We start from the raw sequence: 27223 nt of genomic DNA on the forward strand, positions 1-27223 counted from the left end.
CCAGGAGGTGCCCATTAGGGCCTTTAGCACCTTGATAAAGCCTGGAGAGTCAGGGGTACAGAGCTGGTGAGGGGGCCAAGGAGGGTCAGTGAGCACCTGGGGACAGACATCTGTGTCTGTCAGTGGCTCTTTGTCTTGGAAGAACAGAGGTCAGACACCCTTGGCAAGAGGGGCTGAACGAGGTGGTAACAGAGCCCTAGAAGGGGCAGAGGAGGTGCCAGTAAGGAGGGTAGGGGTCCTCGCAGGTTACCATGCCAGCCGTTGGTGGGGGCCATGCAATGGGCTCCATTTCTGGGGGGTTACCTTTGCCCCAAAATGCCCCCAAGCCCCTGGGCTCCCACTGGGGTTTGCTTTAATTATGGGCATTAGTTAGGATGGGGAAGACTGGGATGGGGACACCCTCCCCACCTTGGGGGTCCCGTCCCGCCAGCCTTGGGGAGCGCTGGGTAAGGAGGGCCCCATGGTGCCTGAATGCCCAGGACACAGACCTGTGTGACAAGGGCCCCATGCATGTCTCTAGCTCTGGTTTCAGTCTTCTGTGCACCCAGCTGGACTGGGTGCTCACTGAGGGCAGTGCCCTCACCTCTGCTTTCCCAAGGCTGGCCAGAGTGAGCACACAATGAGCATTTGGTGAATGAATAAACGCATAGTGGCTATAAAGGTAGGCGTGAAGAGGAGGGTGAGAGAGAAAGAGGGCAGGGCAAGAGAGCAGAAGGGGGAGTCCTAGCGTGATGAGAGAATGTAAGGATGTGGGGAGAATTCTAGAATGTTTGGAGGATTCTAGCATGTTCCGAAAGTACTAGAATTTTGGGAAAGAACCTAGTTACTCAAGTGTGGTCCATAGACCAATAGCATCAGCATCACTTAGGAGCTTGTTAGAAATGCAGAATCCTGGGCCCTCTCCAGAGCTGCTGAATCAGAATCTGCATTTTAACAAGATCCCCAGGTGATTCACATGCACATTCAAGTTTAAAAAATCTTGGTCTAAAAGAAGTTCTAGAACATTTAGGTTACAAGGCTCCTCAAAACATGTCTAAGAGAGGAGAGAGGCAGAAACAGACTGGGAGGGATGGTGGAGGTAAGGAGAGGAGAGGTGCCCTCCCCACCTTTCAGGGCTGCAAACCGAGGCCCTGCAGGGGGATGGAACCTGCCCGAGGCCACCCAGCACCGAGCCGCCCAGCTGGGAGGCAAGTCCCCAGAAGGGACGGGTGACCTGGGAGGTGCTCAATCGTCCTCGGGCTTGATGAGATGGCCGCTGAAGGTGATGTAGGTGTCGACATCGTCACTATAGACAGCATTCTCGCGCTCACGCTTGAAGAGCCGCACCCAGACACGGTCGCCGGGCAGCAGGGCCAGCATCACGCTCTGGCTCTGCATGATGCTGCGGTCGCTGGGCTGCGCGTACAGGATGACGGCCGCCTCCTCGTTGTGCACCACGTGCACGTAGGTCTCCTTGAAGTTCCAACTATGCACATTGAGGCTGAAGAAGTAGAGGCCACGCAGCGGGGCGGCAAAGTGGCCGGCGGCCAGGTCGAAGTGCCCGTCTGGGTTCACAAAGACTGTGTCGAAGAGCAGTGGCTGGAAGCCCTCGCTGCTGTGCAGGGCCGTCTTTCGGCCCACTGAGAAGGCCGAGAAGCGTGTCTGGCATGGGCTGCCGGGGCTGCCCGCCTGCCCCTTGGTGCCCTTGGCGCCCTGTGGGCCACGGTCTCCCCGGGGACCCTCCTTGCCCAGCTTCCCTGGCATGCCCAGCAAGCCACGGTCCCCTTTGTCACCTGTGGAGGCAAGGAGGGGAGAAGTCAGGGCAGGCACCCAGGCCTGCACCAAGCTTATGCTCATTTGGGGATGATTCTGCCCCTGTTCCAGCCCAAAGAAGGAGCTGGCATTTATTGAGCACCTACTGCATGCCAGGCATAGCCTCCCTGAGTGCCCCTCTAAGAACTCCATGTCCACGTCCACTGCAGAGAGAACACTGAGGTTCAGAGAGGTTAAGTGACTTACCCAAGGCCACACAGCTCAGGAGCGGAAGAGGCAGAATTTCAAATATGGTCTGTTTCCAGATCTACCTTGTTTCCCTCCCTGGCAGTGAAGGTCTCACTGTGGTCTCTGAGGGTCCAGGCCCAGACCCCCACTTGGGGGTCACTGCACCCAGCCAGACTGGGGCCAAGAAGGGGGGCATGATGGGATGCCTTTTTGCGTTTCTGACCCAGAGAAAGAAGCAAGAAAAATACCCACCTGGAGGAAAAAACTGGGGTTAGGAGCCAAGTAGCCCTTGGTTAGCGTTCCTGCCCAACTGTGACCTGCGACATTTCATGGTTGGGCTCTGGGTTTTCTCGTCTATGAGGCACCAGAGGTCCCACTTGAAACCTCAGTCCATCACATCCCTCCTCTGGTCAAACTCTCCCCTGCTCCCCATCTCACTCAGAGTGGAGTCCATATGGGTGGCCAACAAGTCCCTGCACCATCTGGACCCGGTTTCTGACCTCACCCCCTCTCACTGCCCCCTGCTCCTTGAACACTCCAGGCCCACCCCTGCCCTGGGGTCTTTGCACTGCCTGTTCCCTCTGTGTGGAATGCTCTTCCAGCTGATAGCTGCATGGCTCACTGTCTCACCTCCTTAGAGACATTGCTCAGATCTCACCTTCTCTGTGAGACTACACCCTCCACGCCATTCAACATGCAGCCTTCCTGCCCCCAGACCTGCTCCCAATACCCTTCACCCTGCTCTACCTCTTCACTGGCCATAGAACCTATCACCACCTTACATCTGCTTCATGTTCTACACTTACTGCTTATTGTCTGCCGCTCCCCACCCCTCCACCAGACCAGCAGCTCTGCAGTGGGAGGATCTTTGTCTGGTCTGGCCACCGCTGTAGTCCAGTGTTTAGAATAGCTCTGGCATATGGTACGTACTAGTAACAGTTGCCACAGAGTTGACTTCGAGTCATGGTGACCCCATGTGTGTCAGAGTAGAACTGTGCTCCATAGGGTTTTCAGTGGCTGATTTTTCAGAAGTAGATTGCTAGGCCTTTCTTACAAGGTGCCTCTGAGTAGACTTAAAATTCCAATGTTTCGGTTAGCAGCCGAGCTCGTTAGTCATTTGCACCACCCAGGGTCTCCTCTGGGACATCGCATGTGCGCGATAAATGTGTGAATGAAATAAAGGGTCTGGGGCAGTTGTCTGTAGTGGTTTCTCCTGATCCCTCCACCTTCTTCCTACCCCGGGCCCAGGAAGAACCCCCCATGCACTCCCTGCCTGCTACCTGGCAAGTCCGGCCCAGGCCCAGGCTGAGCCACGTATGGGCACTCACCCTTCAGGATGGTGATGTTAATATAGGGCCTGACCTCAGGCAGGACATATGGGAGGGCGGATGGAGAGGCTGCTGGCACACCTGCAGCATCAGCAGGGGCTAGGGGGTCCGTGGAGTCACAGCACCGTCGGCAACCCCCAGGGGGGTTGGAGGTCACAGATTCTCCAAAGGTGGACTCCTCAGTGGGGACCCCAAGCACCAAGAGAGGGAGCAGGAGCACTGCCCAGCAGGGACCCAGGGCGACTGTCCCCATGGTGACCTGGAACAGGAAACGAGGAACAGAACACTAGATATAAATTAACGTCTATGATGTGCCAATGCTTAGCGTGAATGTGACCACCTACGCTAAGTGCACTCCTGATAAAGCTCAGTGAGCTACTGACTCCACTGAACAGATGAGAAGACTGAGCCCTACACAGGCAAGCCAGTTCCCAAGGTCACAATAGGACTGGTTCTCCCGGCACCTGGTCCATGGAGGCTCCTCCATACGTGGGTCTAGGAAGGAGGAGGGAGCCACTCTGAAGAGAACCACAGCCAAGAGCAGATGAGGGTCCCAGGTGACCTTTGCCGGGGCAGGCAAGGTAGAGGACCTGCTGCCCATATGTCATAAGCAATGAGGCTGTGAAATGCTCCTCCCCACCGTCCGCCTCCCTCGGGCTTCTTTTCTTGCCATCAACTTTGCCATCTCCAGCAAGCACATGCTACTGGTACAGCATGAGGCAGGTTAGTGGACACTTGGGACAAACACCAAGGACTCTGCAGGCTTGTTCTCCAGGAGAAGGGACACATGGCCAAGCCCATGCTCGGACACACTGTATTCCTGACACAGGAGATAGGAAATTTAATTTATTCTAGTAGAAGGAGAAGGTACACAGGGTCAGGGTGTGACGATGATGCTGTACTGTCACTGAGAAGTCAGGAGCAGGTATATTGATTCGTGGACTGCAGGCCACTGGGGGCCTATACAGTGCACATTTGTCCTCTGGGTGGACACATTAGAAGAGAAAGAAAAGTCCCCTCTGGAGGAAAGCAATGCTGAGGGTGGGCAGCTTGGCAAGGGCTGGCGTGAACCCACCGCACCCCCGCAGCACTTTCGTGCAGTGAACCACCTGCACAGCCGAACCTCACACAGAATTAACACAAGGTGAATTCATTGCGAAGTGGTTGTGTCAATCACTGCAGACCCGTCAATCAGTTGTCCAGTGGGAAATTGGAATTAAGGGCTAGGATTAAGAGGTCTGGAAAATTCAAAAAGATCAGAGAAGTCCGAGGGTTTGTAAGGATCTGTGTTTGTCTTTGGCCGGGAGGGGATCCAGAGTGCCAGGAGAGGGGCAGGAAGTAGCCTAGGCACCAGCCACTGGCAACAGGCCAGGGCTGGGTGGGCAGGAAGCCGGCGAGGAGCCTTTGAGGTGGTAGCAGTCTTTGGGGGCTGGGGCTGAGTTATCGCAGGATCAGAAACTCAGCTTTTGAAACCAGACTGGTTTTTACACTTCTAGCATTTCTTTGTTTATTTCCTTTTTGTTCCCTTTAACATTTAGTGCAATTCAAAAATATTTTTCTGTGGTTAATGTGTGTAGAGAAGGTAAAATTATTATTTTTTTTTAAACGCCAACTTATCTCAGCTGGATGCAGCTGAGCACTGGAGTGGGAGCTAGGTTTTGAAGGTACAGAAGTCTCCTCCCCTCCATCCCCTCCCCCCACCCCAGGCTTGGTGGTAGCAGCAGGAGAAGGAGTGGGGGATAGACAGTCTCTGGATCCACCACCCCCTTCCTAGAGGTGACCCTTCCCAAGCTCCTCTCTGCCCACCGTAGGAGGGTTTACTGGTCTTGTTCAATAAGGAAGGTCAAACCCTCAAATCTCAGCATCCTCCCTGTCCGTTATTACCCCCCTCATCTTTTATTCTGCAGACTTGGCATCTACAAACAGGTTTCTGAGAACAGCAAAATCCCCTTCTTTTTCCTGGTCATAGATGTGACCTCATGGGAAAAGCTTATGCCTGTGATTCCAGAGCAGTTTACAAGCTGAGTGGCCTAGGGCTAGTGGCTTCACCTCTCTGGCCTTCCTGCTCCTTGACACTTACAAGGAAATGAAGGCAATGCCTCCCTTCCTCTGTCCCAGGTTATTTAGGAGGATTTACACGAAGAGAGAAAGCATCTGGCCTGTAAAAGACTCAATGAAAATTTGATTTTTCCTCTGCCCCACACAGACCTCTTCCCCCACCTGCCCTCCATGGGAAGCAGCAGAACTTACCCCAGAGGACTGACACTGTTTGGGAACACCTCTGTCTCCTGCTGGGTCCAGGCAGATGGGAGTCAAAAGCTCCAAGACCCAGAACGGGGACCCAGGGAGTAGGAAGCAAGGCGGCCAGGACCAGCCTTTTAACAACAGTTACAACAACTACAGCTACCATTACTGACTGGCCCCCAGGTGAACGACCAGACAGGGACCAAGTGTGGGCAGCATGCCATTGGGGTGACTCTCGGGGTTCCCCCTGCCTCCACTTGGGAGCTGGAATCTCTGTGGGGAGGGTGGGCAGGGCGACCCCCCCCCATCCAGGTAGGCCCAGCTGAAGTGAGTTTAAATGGGGCCAGGCGGGATGGGCACAAGCCATGAGGGGCCCTGAGCCAGAACTCTGAAGGGGGTGGGGAGGCAAGGGCCTACCTAGAGGGGCTGGTCCAGGGTCAGGGGGAGACAGCAGGCCATAGGCAGGAGGGAGCAGAGGCCTCCCAGGCTGTGCTGACCCCAGCCCTCCTTGGCCCTGCAGGGCGCCCATCACTCACCCAGTGTCCTGTGGCCTGCACAGCAGCTCATGGGTCCGGGACCTCCCGGCTGTCTCTTGCTCCTTGGCCCATGTCTGCCTTAAGGAGGGAGGGCGGGAGGGTGGAGGGAGGGCGGAGGGAGCCTTGAGCTGGCTTCCCAAGTCCCCTCCTCCCTCTTCGCTGGGCTCTGGAGAAGAGATGGAGGAGCCCAGGATTTCCTTGTTTAACTCTTTGGTGGCCGGATGGGGTCTTGTTTGATTCAAAGGCCTAATAAAGTCAGCGAGCGGGTTGTCTGAGGTCTGAGGCCCCTTAGGTGAGGCCCCACGGAGCGGGGGGAGAGTGGGCAGGAGCCCCCAAAGTTGCTCAGCAAGGGGGAAGCAACACAACCTGGGACGTCCACTCTTCCTGGGGTCCTGCAGCCTGAGCTAACGGGCTCTTTCTGAGTCACCAATGCAGGGTGGGTGGTGGAGAGGGTACAGACATGGGGTCCACAGCCTCAGGTTCACATCCCCGCCTGCTACCCACAGCAAGTGACTTAGGCAAGTCACTTGGCCTCTCAGACCCTCGGTGTCTGTAGAACTCCAGGCCAGTCCCCGTCAGTACCAGGTGCACTGAGTAAATGGGCAGGTCTGACCTCCTCAGGTATCTGAGGGTGGTGCTAGGGCACCTCCTCACCCCTAAACCAAGAAAACCCAAACCAGTTGCCATGGAGTCGAGTTCGACTCATGGCGACCCCACATGTGTCAGAGTAGAACTGCACTCCATAGAGTTTTCACGGCTATGACCTTTCAGAGGCAGACTGCCAGGCCTCTCTTCTGAGGCGCCTCTGAGCGTGTTCAAACCGCCTGTCTTTTTGTTAGTAACCAAGTACTTAGCCATTTGTAGCACCAGGGACTCCCCATCCCCAGTACACACCAAAGTCTTCCTCCTCTACCCGAGATTCTACTATTATTGATTCATGCTCCTGGTCTTCTCGAGCCACACCCAAATTCATAGGGGAGAAGCCTTGAGCCCCTGATCTGGGCATGGTCCTGCCTCAGTTTCCGTCTGGTTAGGCTGGGAGAGGCTTTACAAAGGCCACAGCCCTGGTTCTCTGCCATATGACCCGGCTTCCTGGAGTCAGAGGCCCCTGAGTAAGACTGTCTTCAGTGTCCCTCACCCTCATCCACTCCTTTATTCTGTGTTTGTTGAGTACTTACTGCCTGGAGGAGGCCACAGCTCTCTGGTAGCTTTTGGTACTCAAAGAGTGTTCACATTCAGTATTTTGGCTACCCCTCCCCCAGCCTTGGGAAAGGGAACTAGAGTGGGAAGCTGAGGGGACTTGTCCAAGGTCACACAGCCAGTGAGGGAGCTCACAGCCCACAGAGTGGACGTGCTTCCTGTCCCACAGGGTTCCCACAATGGCACAACCGGATGTGGGTGTGGGGCCAAGGCTGCAGTTCAGGGTTCTGTCCCTAGGAAGAGGGAGGCGGTGACATCATTGCCCTCGGGAGCAAGGGAATGCAGAGACCTGAGGACGTTGTGTTAAGTCCGGAGCCTTGGGCTCAACCCCAGCCCTTACTCACATCTGGGCACACTGTGGAGGACGGAACAGCCCCTAGCCTGTGTGTCCTTGGCCTGGCCTTGTCTCTGGGCCTCAGTTGTCGTGGTTGCTTTGGGGATAATCAAAGAGCAGGACATAAGGCCTGGAAGGGCTCTGAGAGATGATCTAATCCGATTCCCTAATGTAACCAACCAGGACACTATAGCCCCAGGAGTTCAAATCTTTGGTTCAAGGTCACAGAGTAGACTGGAGTCCAAACTGGGGTGAATGCTGGGCTCTCCCGACTTCCAGCCTTGTGCTCTTGTTCCCCCCAAGCCCACTTGGAGCTGCCCTCCCCTGGCCTGTTTAGAGGCTTGGGGGACCAAAGGAAAGCAGGCCAAAGGACTCTGGCCACTAGGAACTCTGCAGGCCTACACTGGCCATGCCCTCTTTGTGGCCTCACCCCAGGCAGTGTTCCCAGGGCACTGAGCCAGGGCTGCAGAGGGAGGGAGCCAAGGGGGGCCATCCTCCATGCTGCCACCACAGAGGGGAAGGGCTGAGTCAGCAGCACTGAGGGGGCACTTCCACAAGGCAGGCTCCTTGCTGCCTCTGAGCCCTCTGGATTAGAGAGTCTGAATGTTTGAGGAAGATTCCATGGAAGGGGGTGGGGAGGGAGAGAGATGGATGGTGGATGGGGAGAAGCAGGCTGGGGACACAGGCGACACAGGAGTGGTTTGTGGAGCACTGGTTGTGTGCTCAGCACGGTACACAAATGGCCACACTCAATAGCCCCTCTCGGGGGCAGGCTGCTACCCCACTTTACAGATGAGGAGGCTGAGGTCTCAAGAGATGTGTGACTTGCCCAGGTCCTAGGACCAGCCACACCACTGCCCCAGAGAAGGGCCCCTTGTCCCACGTGGTTCAGGGCAGCTGGCTGGGGCAGGGCAGTCAAAAGAGCAAGACTCCAGAATATTACACTTCAATTATTTTTCCGCTTGCTCTCTTTCACCATGCCTGAAATGCCTCCATTTGTGAGTCATCCCTTGTCTCCCAGCTATTCTGAAGACCTTCCCAAGCTGGCCAGGTGGCCTGGGGCAGAAAAACCTGGGTATGTCTCAGCTCTGCCTCCTCCTAGCTTTGTGACTTAGGGCAAGTCACGCTACCTCTCTGAGCCTCAGTGTTCTTGGGCTAGACGGATATGAGGAGGCCAAGACCATCTGAGCCACCCGGTGGGACACCTAATGGGGGTGCTCCGTACCAGCCATCCACTTTTCCTTGGTTAAACCCTGGATGTGGTGAAGGCATGTGCCCATTCTCCTGATGCACACCCTGCCTGGAAGCCCTGGGACCCACGGCAACAACATAGCCAGGAGGGGAAGGTGGCCCAGAATGCCTCTCATCACCCATAATAACTCCATTTGCAAAGATGTAACCCCAACACAGAAGGGCTGAGCTCTTGTAGCCAAGGCCAGGAACTCAGGGCATGAGCCGAGCGTTCCCCAGTCACCCCCTGCCCTTCCCCCAGTTCGTAGAGACAGCTTTTTATTTCCCTCATCTGCGAGCTTTCCATGTATCAGTTCATCTAATCCACCCATCAGCCCTCTGATGTAGGCACTATTATTATCCCCATTTTACAGACAAGGAAGATAAGGCACTGACTCACTGACTCTCACAACCAAGATCTTCCACTGTCTTGTCCAAGTGACAAGGATGGGGGGTGTGTGTGTGTGTAAAAATAGTGACATTTAGTCGGCACTTACAAACAACCAGGAACCATTCTCTGCGCTTTATATATTTAAAAACTAAAATGTGTACCTGTCCAAAAATGTCGTGGAACAGAAAACATGATTCCTGGAATCAGCTACGTAAACTGCCAAACTCAAGCCACAGATCTAATTAACTTCCAATCAGGAAACTAAACAAAAGAAAACTTGAGCGCCACCTGCTGGGAAGAACCAGGAGACCAGGGGCCTGTGGCCCTCCCCAAGCCGCGCACTCACTTCTGAGGGAGGTAAGGGGATAGGAGAGGGGCGGGAGGAAGATGAAGGGCCCCCTGAGATGCCCTAGGTCCTAGTTGGGGTGCCCATTTGCTCAGTTCCTCCTCCAAAACCCAATGGGTCCAATGGGACGCTCCCTCTCCCAGGCAGCCTTCAGGCTTCTGACTACTGGGAGGGCCCAGGCCTGGTTCCGCTCAGCCGCTCCATTGACCAGCTGGGCGGCCTTGGGTACACTGCACTCTCTGGACTCCGTTCCTCCATCCTGGACTTTCAGCGACCACGGGGTTAGTCCTAGTTGGGTGAGTTTAACCCGATGTGACAGAAGGGGAAACTAAGTCCCCAAGCGGCCCAGAGAAATAGCCGGCGCCGTTCCAAGCCCTCTGCACCCCACAAAGCACCTGCCAGTTGTTACAGAGGAGGAAACAGGCTCAGGGAAACTGAGGTGCAGTAATTGGCTCCCACCCCAAGGCCAGCTAGTGGCAGAGCCGGGACGATGGGGTCGCCACTGCGCTGGTAAGGCCAGCGCCAAGCTCTCCCTCTTCTCCCCCTAAACGTAAGGGGGGGTGAGCCCCCATGCCCACGGAGCCGCCTCCATCCCCACTTCAATTTTCGGCAGCACAGCCTAGCCAAAATGAACCCCTGCCGCGGGGAAAGGGGCCTGCCTTACAGCTGCGGTGGGGCTCTGCTCAAGCCTCCCGGCCTCCATCAGGAAAGCCGGACACGAGAGAGAGAAACCGGGCCAGGGAAGGGTCTTTGCGGGTCCACAACCGAGAGGAGTCGAGCAAAACCGAACGAGGCCGAGTTTGGCCGAGTGTAGCCGAATACGGCGGAGCAGAGCCAAGACTGGCCGAGTCTAGTGTGTCCGGCCGAACACAGCCGAGTCCGGCCGAGTGGATCCGAGTCTAGGCGAATAGAGCCTAATCCGACCGGATGAATCCGAGTCTTGCGGAACGGAGAGGCGGGGCGAACACCAAGCGGCGGAGGCCCGAGACCTGAGAGCCCCGCGGCGCCCCCTGCCGGACAGAGAGAGCACAGCGCTGGCCTTGGCCGGAGCCATTCGCTGCCTCCTGGTCTTTCAGCAGCTCTGTGAGACAAGGATGTGGAGCCCGTTTTATGGATGAGGAAACTGAGGCTCTGAGAGGTTCCAAGGCACGCAGAGCTAAGAGGGGATGGAGCTGGGGTTTGAACCTAATTGTCTGGCCTAGAGGTCACCTGCACGTAAAGGGGCATTGTTTGTTTACTTTGATCTCCCCATAGGAGTTGCAGTTTATTATGGCTTGAGGGGAGAACAGACCTCCCTCCTCTGGCTAGGTCCCAGAGCTCAGAGACAGTCCCTCGGCTTGCTTGCATTGGAGAAACTGAGCAGACTCTGGGGCCACAACGGCCTTGGCCTGTTGACCGAGTGCGGCTGGGCCAGCAGTTCCCATGAACAAATACTGACATATTTTCTGGTCATTAAAGCGGTTAGCAGGGCTGAGTGGCCATGCCCTGCCCCTTCCCCTGCAGAGGCCAGTCCACTGGCCTCTGGCTGTGATACACCCTGGCACCCTAGGCCTCAGTTTCTCCACCAGTCACAAGATAGTGATGGCGGGCATGGGCTCCTGGCAGTCTATGGGGTTTGTTCCAGGGGTGTGTGAGCCAGGACCCGAGGGTCTGGGATTCTGGAGGACAGCTAGTGTGGCCCTGGCACTTTCTCTGAGCCTGTGAGAAGGTGAAGCACGCCTTGCCCTCTACACACATGTGTGCAGGCGTGTGTACCCATCATTCCTCCCAGGTGCACACTACCCTGGCCTACCGGGCCTGTGGGCCTGGGCTGCACTTTATGCCTGTCCTTATGCCTCTCCCCACCCCCAGCATCGCTCCTGTCCACTCAACCCCCCAAACACACTTTACATTTATGTAGGTTTTAAAAGCTATAAGCACTGGACTCAGGGCTGGGAAACCAGGATCTTGTCCTACTCCTGGTGTGAGCCTGGCCAGTCACATGACCATCCCAAGCTCACTGTTCTCAACTGTAAAATGGATCTCGGAGCTGCTCTCCAGACCTGGAGCGCCTTCCACTCCTCCTTCCCCTGGGGGCAACCTCTTTGGGGAGACTTGCACCCACCTGCAGGCTGATTCTTGCTTCTGTTGAAGCACCTCTTGCATTTATTTAACACTTACACAGCACCTACCATGAGCCAGGCAAACTGTTCTAAGCTATTAACAAATACTAACATGTTTAAACCTTTTAACAGTAGGGACCTTTGCTATCATCCTCATCTTAAAAAAAAACAACCAAACCAAACCCATTGCATCAAGTCGATTCCAACTTATAGCAGCGACCCTATAGGACAGAGTAGAACTGCCCAATAGGGTTTCCAAGGAGCAGCTGGTAGATTCGAACTGCCAACCTTTTGGTTAGCAGCCGTAGCTCTTAACCACTGTGCCACCAGGGCTCCAATCCTCATCTTAGAGAGGAGAAAACTGAGGAACAGAGAGGTTACTTAACTGGCCCAACGTCAACAGCTAATGAGCAGTGGAACTGATATTCAAACCCAGGCAGTCCAGAGTCCGCGTACTTACAAACTACCACGTCACCTCTTGTCTTTGCTGCAACTTCCTTCATTCCTGAAGGACAGGACTTATATTTCTCTGTCCCCTGCTTTTTGCAGTTGGCCAAAACCAAAAAAATCAATTGCCGTTGAGTTGGTTCGGACTCATAGCAACCCCATAGGACAGGACAGAACTGCCCCATAGGGTTTCCAAGGCTGTAATCTTTACGGAAGCAGACTGCCACATCTTTCTCCTGTGGAGGAGCTGGTGGATTTGAACTGCTGACCTTTCTGTTAGCAGCGAGCTCTTAACCACCGCACCACCAGGGCTCCTTCTTGCAGTTGGCAGCTGCCCAATAAACATGTAAATGAACGAAAGGACTGGAGAGGAGGGGCCGTTATCTCAGTTTTGCAGGTGGGGATTCAACCTGTGGAGGCCATGTCGGCTCAGCCTCTGCCCTGTATCCTGTCTCACCTGCTCTTTTCTTTACTTCATTCACTGCGTTCGTTCTTCAGCCTCCAGCCTCCACTGCACACGCAGTCCCTCTGCCTGGCACACTCACACCCAACCTTCTGCTCTCAGTGCAGCACCCCCACCCATCCCCCAGTTAACCAGTTGCTGCCTGGTTGACTCTGAATCATGGTGATTCCATGTGTGTCAGAGTAGAACTGTGCTCCATAGGGTTTCCAATGGCTGATTTTTCAGAAGTAGATCACCAGACCTTTCTTCTGAGGCACCTCTGAGTGAACTCGAACCTCTCCAACTTTTCAGTCAGTAGCAAGTGTGTTAACTGTTGGCACCACCCAGGGCCACCCTCACCCCACAAACACCCACCACCCCATGATTCTCTCCCAGAGCCCATTGTACTTCTTCTCCCCAGCTCATGGGTGATGAAACATTTATTCGTGCAGCTGCTTGTGAGCACAGCGAGCTCAGGAACTGTGTCTGTTTTCCTCCATAGTACCCCAGCCCAGTGTCAGGGCCAGGCATACAGTCGGTGTTAACAAAGAAAATTTGTTAACTAAATTAACTATGCCCAGAGAGGTGAAGTAAATGGCCCAAAGCTGCACAGCAGGTTCCTGACAGAGTGGGTCTAGGGCTCAGGCCCCTCCTGACTTTGGGTCCCATGACTTTTAGGGGAGATATTTCCCCCACAATCCTCCAGAGTACTCACTGAGATTCTCACCAGGGCTTGCCGGTGCCGGGGAGGCATCCTGAGGCCTGCACAGGATGTGGCCCAGCACAACTGCAGAGGGTGCCCTCACATCACAGCTTGGAGCTCTCGTCTCCTTTAGAGTGCTTTCTTCTGTGTCTGAGGTCCTGTGGAGCCCAGGCTGTCATGTCCCCTTGGGAAAGTGCCCTCCATCTCCCCACCCCTTCCAGCTGAGGAGGGGCCCAAAGCCCTGGGGTCCTCCCTGAGCCCTGTGACTCCCAGCTCCTCTCCAGGTGGCCATGAGCTGTTGCCTGGCAACTGCCTCTGAAAGACAAGTTCAAGGTAAGGCCTTGAGTGTGAGCGAGCAGCAGAGATGGCTGAAGAGGAGGAGTCAGCAGAGAGGTTCTTCACCACCCACTCTCCCTTCTCTCGCTTACCCTGCAGCCCCTGCAGGCCCCATAACCCACAGATTCCAGCCTGGAACCCCATACAACTCCTCTGTCCCTCCTGCCTCACCCCCCCCCAACACACACACTCATTTATTCAAGGCACCACATTGTACAGTCCCAAAGAGGGCTAGAAGGGCATGGCAGTGTGGTGTGGTAGTTAAGGGCACAGACCCGGGCATCAGACTGTGTTCATTTCCTGACTCTGCCACTTATGTGCAACCCCGAGCAAGTTAGTCAACCTCTCTGTGCCTCAGTTTCGTGTCTGTAAAATGAAAATAATTATACTAATTAAATAAGCTAGTCCATCTAACGCCTGGCATAAACAAAGAGGGCTGGAGTCACTGTATGGATGGTGCCCTGGGAGTTGTGAAATCCAATGGCTCCTCCCTTCATTCATTTATTCAAAATGCTCAAATGAAGGGCCCAGGGCGCTGGCAGCCTCTGGAACGCAGATGGGTCAGGCTTCGTCCCTGCCCTTGGAGGGAGAAGGCTAGTGGGACACCCACCCACACACATGAGAGCACGCATAGGCAGTGACACCAGTGTGGTGGGGAAGCCTGGAGGCTGCGGGGGCTGGAGGAGGAGGCCTGGCTGCCACTCCTATACAACGCCAGGCCCCCAGCAACCCTCTGTTTGCACCCCATGCACCCCTGCCACCCGCACAGCAGGCCCCTCTGCATTAACATCCCCAGTACACATTCACTTATGGCCCCTGCTGAGATGTCCTGAGTGCCTACTAAACGCCCTGCACCATGTTCACACAAACCTTCAAACACACGCAATCACACGCAGCAAAAGCAGCCACAAACAGTGAACCGAGCACACAACCAGACCACTGTGACCCACTGCCTGGCCCACCTCCCCTTGCCATTGGTAGTCTGCCCCTGACCTGCCCTGTACCCGATTGGTTGGGCCAGACTGTCCATCACAGTGTCCATCTTCCCCCTGACTGGAAGGATAGGCCATACACGGCCAATCACAGCACTCTATCCCTTTGGTGGTTGGCCCAAGAGGCAATCACATGACCCAGTCAGGGCCAGTCAACTTCCTTCCATGAGATTTTGATATTTGGACACAGGAAGAGAGTTCTACTGCTTTTGGATCAAGATCCGTAAGGGTGTGGGCTGAGTGCCGCCAGGGGTCCTTCCATGTGCCCTGGAGGACCTGGACTCTGGGAAGCCACACACAAACGGCCAGTGTGCCCAGAGCTGAGAGATGGATAGGAGGGAGCATCCTGATAGAGGTAGGTGCCACATACACACGCCTGCCACGCACCCCTGCGTGTCCACACCCAGCCAAACACACAGCCTCCTGCAGACAAAGGGCCCGGCCACACAGCATTGTCGTGTACAGCCATCTTTATTGACAAGAGCTAGCTAGGGGCAGAAGCAGCAAAGGATTTCCTCAACCACCTTCCCCAGCCGCCCTTGCAGAACAGTGCCCATCTGCCCCAGATGTGGGGAAGGGAGGGGAGGGGTAAGGGCCAGCCAGGGAATGCCAGAATGCTGGGTGTTTTCTCCCTCAGCCCCTCAGCTCCTCCTCAAGGGAGCCCCAGACCAAGCCCCAGGGCTGGGCCTCCAGCCTCCACCTTCCATGCAAGTTCTGGTTTCTGGAACTTCTTTTCCCCCTGAGGGGCTGGACTCTCCCTGCAACCCTGCCTCCCTGTTCCTCGGCCTCTGCCTCCAACTCCCCGTTGCTCATGGCCTGCAGCATCCTCAGCCCAGGGGCCAGAGGCAGAGAGGCCTGCCTGATGAAGGAGAGGGGGGTGTAGGCCAAGCCTGGGGGTACACCTCCACTTTATAATCAAGTCGGCCCCATCCCCGCCCCATTGCAGTGAGCTTGGCAGTGTACCCAACATGACTCGATCCATTTTCCTCCCCAAATCTCAACAGGCAGGCAAGCTGGGAACAACTACCTCCATTTTATGTTGGGGAAACTGAGGCACAGAGAGGTAAAGGCTGGCCGAGGATCATGAGGTGGGGTGAAGATCCAGGTGTCCCGGCTTTCTGGTTCACATGCTTTCCCTGAGGACCCCCTTCCCTCTGTGGGGGCAGGAGAGACAGTTTAGCCAGAGGCGCCACCCTCCCCAGGGCCAGGCTCCCAGTGGCTCTAAGAGGTCATCTCTGGGGAGGTAGTCAGGCTGGTCCAGGCCTACCCAGCCTTGAACAGCGGCCTTTCCCCTGAATTCCCTGGCCTCCTGGACCTGTAGCCCCCAGGAACTTAGAGGATGGAAGACCCATTCCCCCATCCACAGGAAGCTCACCACTCCTCCCAGGCCCTTCTTACCACGCCGACGACCACTCACGGGGCCGACCCTGTACGTTTCAGAGCAGCTGCTTTTCCACTCTGGATGGCATCCTTTCCTTGGGACTGGTCGGGCCAGGCGTTGGCGTCCCACTTCCACAGATACTGCAACTGAGCTCAGCCCAGGGGGCCAAGGTCAGGTCCAGGGTCACAGAGCAGATCTCTCTTCCTCCTTCCTTCTCCTCTCCCTCCTCATCCTCCCTTCTTCTCTTCTGCTTCCTCCTCGTCTTCCTCCCTTCTCCTCTCCCTCCTCTGCACAGTGCTGTGTAGATACTTCTGCCTCTCCAAGTATACCAGCCAGGAGCTTGTGTGGGTTCGGTTCCTGCCTTGGTTTCTGGGAGGAGGGGCAACAGATCACAGTGGGGGAAACAGGGCTGACCCCTCCTAAGAGGAAGCTCCTGGAGCCCTCAAAGACCTGGGGCCACCCCAGCCCCAGGTTCAGAACTCAAAGTGAGCTACTCTGGGGGTTGGGCAGCTTCCCCACCAGGAGCTGAGCTAGGCTTCGTGCGGCCTAAGCCCTGGTGGTTCAGTGGTTAAAGAGATTGGCTGCTAACCAAAAGGTCGGCAGTTCGAATCCACCAACCACTCCTTGGAAACTCTATGCGGCAATTCTACTCTGTCCTGTAGGGTCACTATGAGTCAGAATCGACTCCACGGCAATGGGTAAATCAATGGGTTCAAGTTTATATAATTTGGGACCCTCTTTTAAGAAAAGGAATACAAAATTACAAGTGCGAAATTAAGTGCAGGGCCTTGCAAGGGTCCACACAATAAGGGGCACTGAAGCTCGGCTCAGTTAGCTTCCTGGAAAAACCCCCTCTGATTACCATGTCCAGGAGCGCAGGAGTCCCCACAAAAACTATCTGGGTCAAAAGGGCCGAGGTTATCGGGTTGTCTATCGGGTGAGGTCCCGAGGTCCAGGAGGCACGAGCTGACACAAGGCCACACTGCCCGTGGGGCAGAGCCAATCTGGGTGGGCCTGAGCTGCTCCACCTCCTCCCCACCAGGTAAGACTTCCTTCTACCTGGGGATCCAGTCCAGCCCCAGCATCTCCCATATCTCTGACTTCAAGCCCAGGAAATCCAGGACTTGCTCTATCCCTCTGAGGGCTGATGCCCCGAGATGCTCCAAGTCCCCTAGAGTTGGGGAAGGTCAGGACCCTGTGACCTGGACCCAGCTCAGAAAGGTCAGACCAGCGGTGAGGCCCTTCCAGACCTCTTGCCTGTCAGATCTCACTGGGGCTGATTACCCCATCCCTGAGTCAGAGAGGAGCAAGCCAGGCCCAGAGAAGGGGTATGACCTACCTGTGGTCACATAGCAAGTCCCATTGTGAGTCTCTGGCACCCCGGGCAGCATGCCAGGGCATACCCACAGGCTCTGCCTCTTCCTTAGGCTTCCCTGGCCCTCCCCAGGCCACTACAGATAGCTGATGTGCAGCGCACTGGACTTCTCCCCAGCAGAGGGCTCTCGAGGCAGGGACTGCTGCTCTTTGCCCATTGAGCTGCTGGGTGGCTGCTCCTGCCCACTTGTGCCAGGCTGGGTGATCTGGCTGACCCGGCCTTTCATCTCCTTCCCCTCTTCCTGCTTCTGTGCTCCCTCTCCCCTGCCCTCCGCCTCGCCCTCCTCTCCATCCTCCTCCTCATCCTCCTCCTCGGTCTTCTCTGGAGGCCCTGCCTTGGGCTCCTGGCTGTGCACTCGGCGGGAAGGCCGTAGCAGGACCCTGCGGAAGCCCTGCTTGAAGCGATAAGAGAGGAAGCCATACAGTATGGGGTTGGCACAGCTGTTGGCATAGGGCAGCGCCACCACCAGGAAGTAGAGGCCAAAGAAGGCAGGCTCCTCAGGCAGTGGGCACACCACGTTGACGATGTTGAGCACATAGAAGGGCATCCAGCAAAGGACGAAGAGTGCCACCACAGCCACCACCATGCGTGTGACCCTGCGCTCGGAGCGCCGATGCCGCTGGCACGAGGGCACCCATACCCGCCGCCCTGCGGAGCGCACCTTCACCACGATGAGCAGGTAGCAGAGGCAGATGACCAGCAGTGGCCCGAAGAAGCCCAGGGCGGCCGTGTAGATGATGAAGCCGGTCCGCCAGGCTGCCGCCGGCTCAGGCCACTGCATGTGGCAGGTGCTCATGCCACGGGGCACACCCGAGAAGACCACCACAGGCAGCACCACCACGGCTGAGGCCACCCAGACTGCCGCGCTGACAGTGCGAGCCACGGGCGCCGTTCGCCAGCGGGCCGAGCGGGTCGGGTGCACCACCGCCAGGTATCGGTCCACACTCATAACAGTGAGGCAGAAGATGCTGGTGAACTGGTTGATGCCATCCACGGCCATGACCAGGCGGCACATGAAGGAGCCAAAGGGCCAGTAGGACAGGGCATTCTGAACAGCCAGGAAGGGCAGCCCCAGCATGAAGAGCTCGTCAGCCAGCGCCAGATTGAGGATGTAGACATTGGTGACTGACGGGCTGGCCGTGTGCCGAAGGACCACGTAGATGACCAGTGAATTGCCTAGCAGGCCCACCACGCACACTACCAGGTACACCAGGGGGATCAGAATGCCACTGATAGCCAGCCCTGCCGGGCTTGGGCCTCCCGACTTGTTTCCCAGTGCAGCGTCCAGGGGCCAGGCCGAGGAGGTATTCCCAGGTTCCAAGGTCGTGGGCACTAGTGGAGGGTAGCCAGGGTTGTCCATGGCCAAAGGAAGGGCGGTCAGCAGTCAGCTACTGGCCTGGAAGAGGGAGGACACAGCCAGTCATGGCAGAGGATAGGTTCTCTCTGCTGCCCCCTTCCCCATGACACTGAACTTGGAGGTCTACTGTGAGCCAAGTCACAGCTTGACATGCACCATCTTACCCACTCTGCCCAGCCCAGCAAGGCAGGTGGTGCTACTCCCATTTCTCAGATGAGGAAACTAAGTCTCAGAGAGGTGAAGTGACCCACCTTCTATCACACAGGCAGACTGTGGAGTGGAAGATATGCTTGTCTGGCTCCAAAGGGCAGGGGACAGTGCTGGCCTGTCCCCTATGGTGTCCCTTTGTCTGTGCACATGGTAAGTGCTCCATACACAATAAATAAAGGAATGGGTAAATCCTTTATACCAGTGGTTTTCAAACCTTTTGACCCCAGTGCACGGTAAGAAGGGCATTTTACATTGCGATCCAATGAAGTCATATTGTTTCATAAAACAGTACTCAGCCTTTCTACATACGATGCCGCAGCCAGCAGAGAGCCATTAAATGGACTGCATTGCCCACCAATGGGTCTCACCGTGCAGTTTGAAAACCACTGCTTCGTATCACACATCCTTAACCATGAACTGGGGTATCTAGTGAACTTCAGAGGTTCCATGAACCCCCTACATTGTAGGTGAAAGTTAATGTGTCCGTGTCTTTTCTGGGCACAGTTCAGAGCTTTCATCAGATTCCTCAGATTCTGAATTAAGAGCCACAGGCTCAGGGATGTCCCCTCCCCTGGGAGTCAGAGTCCTTGGGAATCCCCTTGCCCCAGCACATGCCACTGTCCCCCATTCCATGGGACACAAAGGCTCTGCCCAGGGACTGTTGCCTGGGAACCTGGGGGGTGGGCAGCTGAGGCCCCTTTTCCCCAGAGGCTGACTTGTGATGGCGGGTTAACAATACACTTGACAGGTGCTGCTGTGGGGGCATGCACAAGAATAGCAACCTCCACCCGGGCTGGAGGGGAGGGTTTCTCAGGGAAGAGGACGTTTCAGATAGGTTTTGAAGCATGCATGCATAGGAGCTTACCCTAGGGACATAGTGGGACCCAACGTCCCTGTTTACTTCCTTTCCTTTCTGAGCACCTTTCTTATCACATCCCCCATGTATTGTAAGTAGCTGGGACCCTTCCTGGCTCCCCCACTAAACTTTAAGCTCCTTCAGTGTGGAGACTCTCTTAATCAGCTTTGAACCTGTTCCCCCGACCCCACTCTCACCCACCTGTCACTTTCTCACACAGCACAAGCTCTGCATAAATGTTTGTGGCTTCAAATGGATCAAAAGGGAACCTGGAGTGGACTAACCTAAAGGAATGAATTGCTAATAGTGGAATTCCGGGCCCCACTGAGAAAGGCCATGAGGATTTTCCGCCCCTCCTCAACAGGACTTCCTGATTCTGGAGGTCCAATCAGAGGTCAAGGCTGAAAGCTGGAGCCTCCTCTGGGGCCTTGACCTTCTCTCCCATCCCTTCTTCCCATCAACCCCATTCCCCAGTCCCCCAGCACCTGGTCACCCTATTGATCAGAAAACCCTAAGCAAGAAACTCTCGGAGGGGAAGTCTTCCCTCCAATATCTCCCACTGACCCCACCCTGAGCCTGAAAGTCCACTAGTAGGAATGGGTGGTCCTTGGTGCCCTCTCAGGATGCCACTTTTAAGATGCAGAGCTCCTGGGAAGGGGAGACACCCCAACTCCAAGCAAGCATCTGAGGTGGGTGAGCTTGCCAGGCTGCTGTGCCCTGAGGACCCAGGGCTGCCCAGGGCTCAGCGTGGCTGGCCTGGTGAGGCTGAGGATGGCAAAGAGTTCCCTTGGCTTATGGCTCCTCCTGATGATTCCTCCTGGCTGGCTGGACTCAGAGCAACCCCTCTCTGCCCTGGGCTGGGAGAGAAGACAGTGCTGTGAGACTGGAGGGGGCCTTTAACCCATCCCTCACCCCAATGCCTCATCAGCTCTCCTGAGCTTAGGGCAGTGGCAATAAGGGAGGGGATATCCCTGGGTGGTACAAATGGTTAATACACTCTGCTGCTAACTGAAAGATTGGTGGTCCAAATCCACCTAGAGGCACTTTGGAAGAAAGGCCTGGAGATCTACTTCTGGAAAATCAGACATTAAAAACCCTACGGAGCACAGTTCTAGTCTGAAGCACATGGCATCACCATAAGTCAGAGTCAACTCGCCAAAAGTTTTTTTTTTTTTTTTGATCTGGGCAGAGGACTCATAGGATCCTAATAGTGTGCCAGCTCAGATTCACCATGCCCCAATTGTGCCAGGCACAAAGCTAGGCCAATGATGTGTCCTATGAGGGAGGCACTATTGTCATCCCCAGTGTACAGATGGGAGATGCATGTGAGGCGATGTGGTCTGCTCAGGCAGCTAGGAAGGGGCAGAGCTGAGAGGACCCTTGTGACTATTCCATGACTCCCTTCCACACACACACCACCCCTGGAGCTGATGCCCTGTATTTGGACTTTTAGCCTACTTCACTGTGAAGAAATAAATTTCTCTTCGTTAAAGCCATCCACTTATGGTATTTCTGTTATAGCAACACTAGATGACTAAGACAGAATTTGGTACCAGGAGTGGGGTGCTGCTCTAACAGATACCCAAAATATGGAAGCGGCTTTGAAACTGTGAATGGATAGAGGAGCAGTAGCAGCAAAGGACCAGCAGCAGCAGAGAACCTGCAACAGCAGAGCAGCTCCCTCGCTGCGATCTATTGAAAGTCAGCCCTCGACACAAGGGGTGCTAAACCATTCCTAGACGACCTGCTTCTGGGTCGGGCTTTCATATGTAGCAGACTGAGGCTGGGCCAGGGAAGGCACTGGCATAAATTTCACAGTTGGTCAGGGCAGCTCTCAGGGGCTCTTCTAACTAGACTATTAGAATCATGGATTCAAACTCCTAGACTTCTAAACCAGTTGCCATCGAGTTGGCTCCAACTCACAGTGACCCCATATGAGTCAGAGTAGAACTGTGCTCCATAGGGTTTTCGATGGCTGGTTTTCCGGAAGTAGATCATCAGATATTTCTTCCTAGACACCTCTGGATGGACTTGAACCACCAAACTTTTGGTTAGCAGCGCTTAACCATTGCACTACCCAGGGTCTCCTGTAAACTCCTAGAGGCCTAGAATAGAATTTTAGATTCTTAGAACGGTGAAACAGCGAGTATTAGAATTCCAGAATACCAGAATTAGACCTTCTTAGACCCAGAACTGTGGAATCTGGGACCCTTAGTGTCCTGATTGCCTTGGCCAGGAGGGCCCTACGTCACCCATCCACCTCACCACCCTGTACACCGGTCCTTTTTATAGCATCTCCAATGGTCAGCCAATCGCAACCCAAGGCTGGAGAAGGGAGGGGCGTGCAGGCTCCCAAGAGAGGAGCAGTGAGCCAGACAAACCTAATTTCCTGGCTTCAGGGACAGATGGCCTGGGGGATGCCTGGGGGTGAGCTCCAAGGACAGTCCCACTCCCTCCCCCCTGGGACACGTATGTGCGCCCGCACACACAAGCACACGGTCCAGCAGGAACACAGTGCACCCAGCCAGACCCTCCCTTTGTATTAGGACAGGAAATAGCCTCTCCCACAGCCCCTGGTCCCTCTCGAGGCTCCCTGCCTCCACCCTCATCTGGACCCATCTTCCCTGTCAAAATTTAGCAGGCTGGGTGCCAGAGGAAGAGAAATTATAGCTTTCCCCTCACGTAAGCCAGACCTGTAATTTTGGTGCTGCCTTTTCTTTAAGGAGCTGGAATCCTGTGCATGATCTAGTTCATCCTCGGGGAGGAGGGACTTTTCCTCCCCGTCTGGTTTATCTTTGGCATAAGCTTGCCTGAACGCTGGGGATGGACTCCCCCAGGGACAGCTCAGGAGGAGACAGGCCCAGAGAGGTTGAGCAGTGGCCCTGAGTCCCACAGCAATCAGGACGACCCCTCGGGAATGCTGGACTCCCCCAATCCATCCCCTTCTCCCCATAGAGTGCAGAATTTTCTGTACAGGGACCCTGGATGATTTCTTTATTAACCCCCAGTACCTAGCATGGCACCCAGAACATTGCAAATGAAACAACCCAAAGGTTCAGCAAGGGGAGTTCTGAGGTGGGCAGAGGCTGGAAACTAACCCTGAAATCCTCACCAAGCCAGGGTGGGGGATGAGGATGGATTTTTAGAGAAGAGGAATTTGAGGCTCAGAAAGGTTAAGTCACTCGTGCAAATTCACCCAGCTAGTGAGTGGGAAGCCAGCATTCGAACCCAAGTCTGTCTGTTCCTAAACCTTCGGTACATCCTCCCCATGCTGGTATCTCTAATGGCCTCAGGCTGGGAGGAATCAACGGTTGGATAGCCTTGGACCTTGCAGGGCTGATGGCCTTGGCGGTCCTGCATTCTGCTAGCCCTCCAACCCTGGGCTTCCCCAGAGGCCCGGATTGTGCTGGCCGATGCAAATTGGCTCAATCTCACCCCAGAACACAGCCCACAAGCCCTGAGTTGGAGGCTTGGGCTCCACCACTGAGTGACTGCCAAATTGCTGTGTGATTTTGGGCAAGTCGCTTCCCCTCTCTGAACCTCAGTTTCCTCATATGAAAATGAAGACATGCCGTACCCACCTCCCGGGTCGCTGTAGGATTAAATGGAGTGTGCTGAGCAGTGCCCAGCATGGAGGGGGAGCTCAGGAGAGCTGGCACGTGAGCCAGGGAGGTGCAACAGCATGATGTTTCTGGTTTCCTCCAACTTGGACACTCTACTGTTCTGTGATTCCAAGATTCTAGAATCGTGGCGCAAGATTCTGAGATTAATGTTCCCACCTCTGCAGCCCACTGAGAGGTCATGGGGAGGCCTCTCTCCTTCCTCCAAGGGCCTCCCTACCCTCTCCCAGCCCCCAGCCACAGCCTCTCAAGTTCATCCTGGGCAGAGGCCAGGCTCCAGCCTCCCACTCTCCAGGACCCCACCCAGGCCCCAGCCTCCTTACCTGCCTACAGGGTGAGGGCTCCCCTCCTTGCCGCCAGGCTGGTGATCATCCAGCAGCCCCCTCTCCCTGCCCAGGCCCCGGGTGCCCCCACAGCACCCCTTGGCCGGGGTCCCCACGTGACGAGCACTTATAGACTGCTTGCACCCCCTCCTAGGCCCGCAGCGGCCACGTCTGCCCACAGAGCCTCTCCCATCTGGTCTCCGGCCCTGACTTCCCACCAGCACCTAGTGCATCACCCCCCATCTCCAGGACACATCCTGAGGTGGGCAGGGGTACAGGTGGGGTCTGCAGGCAGGGGCTGGCTGGAGGGAGAAGCTTCCCAAGGTGAAGGAGAGAAAAGGGGAACCGGGAACTGTAGGAAGCCAATAGAAATATAGGAAAAGGGGGGTCGGTCGGAGGTGGAGAGAGAGAGAAGACAGTGAGTGGGCGGAAAGCCAGAATGAGGGGGAGTGATGATGGATGCGTGACAGGGAGAAGAAAAGCAGGAGGAAAGAGGAGAGCTAGAGAAGGAGAGAGGGAGAGGCAGAGAGAGGCAGGGATAGAACAGGAGGAAGGAGAACGAGGGGGTGGCAGGAAGAGTGACAGAGAAAGATTGTGCCACAGATGGTGACATGGAGCGCTAGCGAAGGAGGGAGCAGGAGTGGGGTGTGGGAGGCAGGAAGGAGGGGCCGAGGGCCAGAGAGCAGGTGCCGGGTGAGGGGTGAGGGAGGAGGAACAGCAGATTAGGGGAGGAGGCAGGAGGAGGAGGGAGAGGGGGCCAACCCTGTTACCGGGGAGATTCCAGCCACCCACGTTGGCCTTGCCTCCTGCAGGGAGTTGGAGAGAAGAGTGGGGTTCAGGGGAGGTGGGACTGAGAGCCAGTGGCCAGGCCACTATGGCACACGTCCCCTGGGACGACCGCTGTGTCCCAAGGCAAGGCCGGGTGTGGGGTTGGGAGGAGGGCTGTGAGCGTGGGGGCGAGTAACTGGGCTGGGAGTCTGCAGCCCTGCAGGCCAGGCTGTCCTGCGGCCATGCAGAGGGGTGAGGGGAGAAGGGAGGAGGAGTTCTAAGCCCTGAGATCTCATGGACTGAATTTGCTGATCCCAGGGCAGAGTGAGGAGTGGAAGAACAGGGTAAAGAAGAGATATTTAGGCTTGGAAGGCAGAGAGGCAAAATCGAGGGTATTATGTAGAGAGAAAACCAATTTCCACAATTTTTTACTGAGAAAATTCAAAGTATAATAATAGTAATTGAGGACAGTTTTTAAAAAATGTTTTTATTGTACTTTAGGTGAAGATTTATAGAACAAATAGTTTCTCATTATACAGTCAGTACATGTATTGTTTTATGACATTGGTCAACACTCTCTCTCCTTGACCTTGGAAGACCTTTTTTTTTGGTGAAAATATACATAGCCAAAGAAACACCATTTCAAAAATTTCTACATGTACAATTCAGTGACATCAATTACATTCTTCCAGTTGTGCTGCTATTCTCACTATCCTTTTCCAAATTACTCCATCATCATTATCTTCAACTCACTGCCCCCTAGGCTTCCCATCAAACCTTTTGAGTTGCTGTTGACAATTTGATCTCACACAGATAATTCTTTTCTTTTTGGATTTTAGATGAAGGTTTATAGAACAGAATAGTTTCTCATTAAACAGTTAGTACACATATTGCCCTATGACAATGGTTAACCCCACAACATGTCACCACTGTCCCTTCTCAACCTTGGGTTCCTTATCACCAGCTTTCCTGTCCCGTCCTGCCTTCTAGTCCTTGTCCCTGGACTTCTGTGTCTCATTAGTTCCATTTTGTTTTATAGGGCTGTCCAATCTCCGGCTGAATGGTGAACCTTGGGAGTGACTTCACCACTGGGCTAAAAGGGTGTCCGGGGGTCATACTCTCGGGATTTCTCCAGTCTGTGTCAGGCCAGTAAATCTGATCTTTTTTTGTGTGTTAGATTTTTGTTCTACATCCTTCTCCAGCTCTGTCCAGAACCCTCTGTTGTGATCCCAATCAGAGCAGTCAGTGGTGGTAGCCAGGCACAATCTAGCTGTACTGGACTCAGTCTGGTGGAGGCCGTGGTAGCTGTGGTCCATTAGTCCTTTGGACTAATCTTTTCCTTGTATCCTGTTCTCTTCATTCTCCCTCGCTCCCGAAGGGGTGAGACCAGTGGAGTATCTTAGATGGCTGCTCACAGGCTTTTAAGACCCCAGACGCTACTCACCAAGGTAGAATGCAGAACCTTGTCTTTATAAACTGTGTTATGCCAGTTGAGCTAGCTGTTCTCTGAAAGCATGGTCCCCACAGCCCTCTGCCCAGCAATTCAGTCCCTCATGGAGCTTGGATGTGTCTATGGAGCTTCCATGACCTTTCCTTGTACAAGTTGTACTGGCTTCCCCAGTATTGTGTACTGTCTTACCCTTCACCAAAGTTACCACTTGTCTATTGTCTATTTAATATTCCCCCCACCCCTCCCATCCCTTGTAACCAACAAAGATTGTTTCTTTTTGTGTGTAAACTTTCACATGAGTTTTTACAGTAGAGGTCTCATACAATATTTGTTCTTTTGTGATTGACTTATTTCACTCAGCATAATGTTCTCCAGTTTCATCCATGTTATGAGATGCTTCACAGATTCATCATTGTTCTTTATTGTTGCGTAATACTCCACTGTGTGTATGTACCATAGTTTATTTCTCCATTCATCTATTGACAGGCATCTAGGTTGTTCCCATCTTTTTGCTATTGTGAACAATGCTACAATGAACATGGGTGTGCATATGTCTATTCGTGTGACAGCTCTTATTTCTCTAGGATATATTCCTAGGAGTGGGATTGCTGGATCGTATGGTATTTCTATTTCTAGCTTTTTAAGGAAGCGCCATATCGTTTTCCAAAATGATTGCATCATTATGCATTCCCACCAGCAGTGCATAAGAGTTCCGATCTCCCTGCAGCCTCTCCAGCATTTGTTATTTCCAGTGTTTTTGATTCATGCCAGTAATGCTGGGGTGAGATGGTATCTCATTGTGATTTTAATTTGCGTTTCTCTAATGGCTAGTGATCGCAAGCATTTCCTCATGTGTGTGTTGGCTGCTTGAATGTCTTCTTTGGTGAAGTGTCTGTTCATTTCTTTTGCCCTTTTTTTTTTTTTTCCTAGTTGGGAGGATTTTTGTTTTATTTTTTTGTTATTGTTGTAATTAAATGAAGTTTACATTTCAAGTTAGTCTCCATACAAATTTTTTTTTACATACACTGTTATGAGACCCTAATTGCTCACCACATTCTTCGACACCACACTCCTCCTTTCTGCCCCTGATTCCCCGTGACCATTCAACCGGCTCCTAACTCTCTCTGCCTTCCCATCTCACCTCTGGACAGGAGCTGCCCCTTTGGTCTCTTGTATCTACTTGACTAAGAGGCACACTCTTCACGAGTATCACTTTATGTCCCACAGTCCAGTCCAATCCCTGTCTGAAGAGTTGGCCTCGGAAATTGTTTT

At 54.4% G+C, this 27223-nt stretch overlaps 2 protein-coding genes across 4 annotated transcripts; both read right to left on the minus strand.

The window, feature by feature from the left end:
- Positions 1-1224: 1224 nt before the first annotated feature.
- Positions 1225-3561, minus strand: C1QTNF6 (C1q and TNF related 6). Its single transcript, XM_004373825.1, has 2 exons — positions 3309-3561; positions 1225-1772 (listed from the first exon to the last, which is right to left on the minus strand). The coding sequence occupies exons 1-2, from the start codon at positions 3559-3561 to the stop codon at positions 1225-1227; spliced, it is 801 nt and encodes a 266-aa protein (XP_004373882.1).
- A 12173-nt stretch (positions 3562-15734) lies between these two features.
- Positions 15735-23827, minus strand: SSTR3 (somatostatin receptor 3). 3 transcript variants are annotated; one of them, XR_002823655.1, is made up of 4 exons: positions 23734-23827; positions 17332-18763; positions 16010-16361; positions 15735-15765 (listed from the first exon to the last, which is right to left on the minus strand). XR_002823655.1 is itself a non-coding variant. In XM_023729041.1 (2 exons), the coding sequence occupies exon 2, from the start codon at positions 18725-18727 to the stop codon at positions 17444-17446; it is 1284 nt and encodes a 427-aa protein (XP_023584809.1). In that variant the 5' UTR covers positions 18728-18763; positions 23734-23827; the 3' UTR covers positions 16632-17443. The 3 variants fall into 3 exon arrangements, 1 of the variants encoding a protein (XP_023584809.1); XR_002823654.1 differs by lacking the exon at positions 15735-15765 and having other exon boundaries at positions 15997-16361; XM_023729041.1 differs by lacking the exons at positions 15735-15765; positions 16010-16361 and having other exon boundaries at positions 16632-18763.
- Positions 23828-27223: the final 3396 nt, after the last annotated feature.

This window comes from Trichechus manatus, unplaced genomic scaffold (genome assembly GCF_000243295.1).
Source record: "Trichechus manatus latirostris isolate Lorelei unplaced genomic scaffold, TriManLat1.0 scaffold00027, whole genome shotgun sequence".
NCBI lineage: Eukaryota > Metazoa > Chordata > Mammalia > Sirenia > Trichechidae > Trichechus > Trichechus manatus.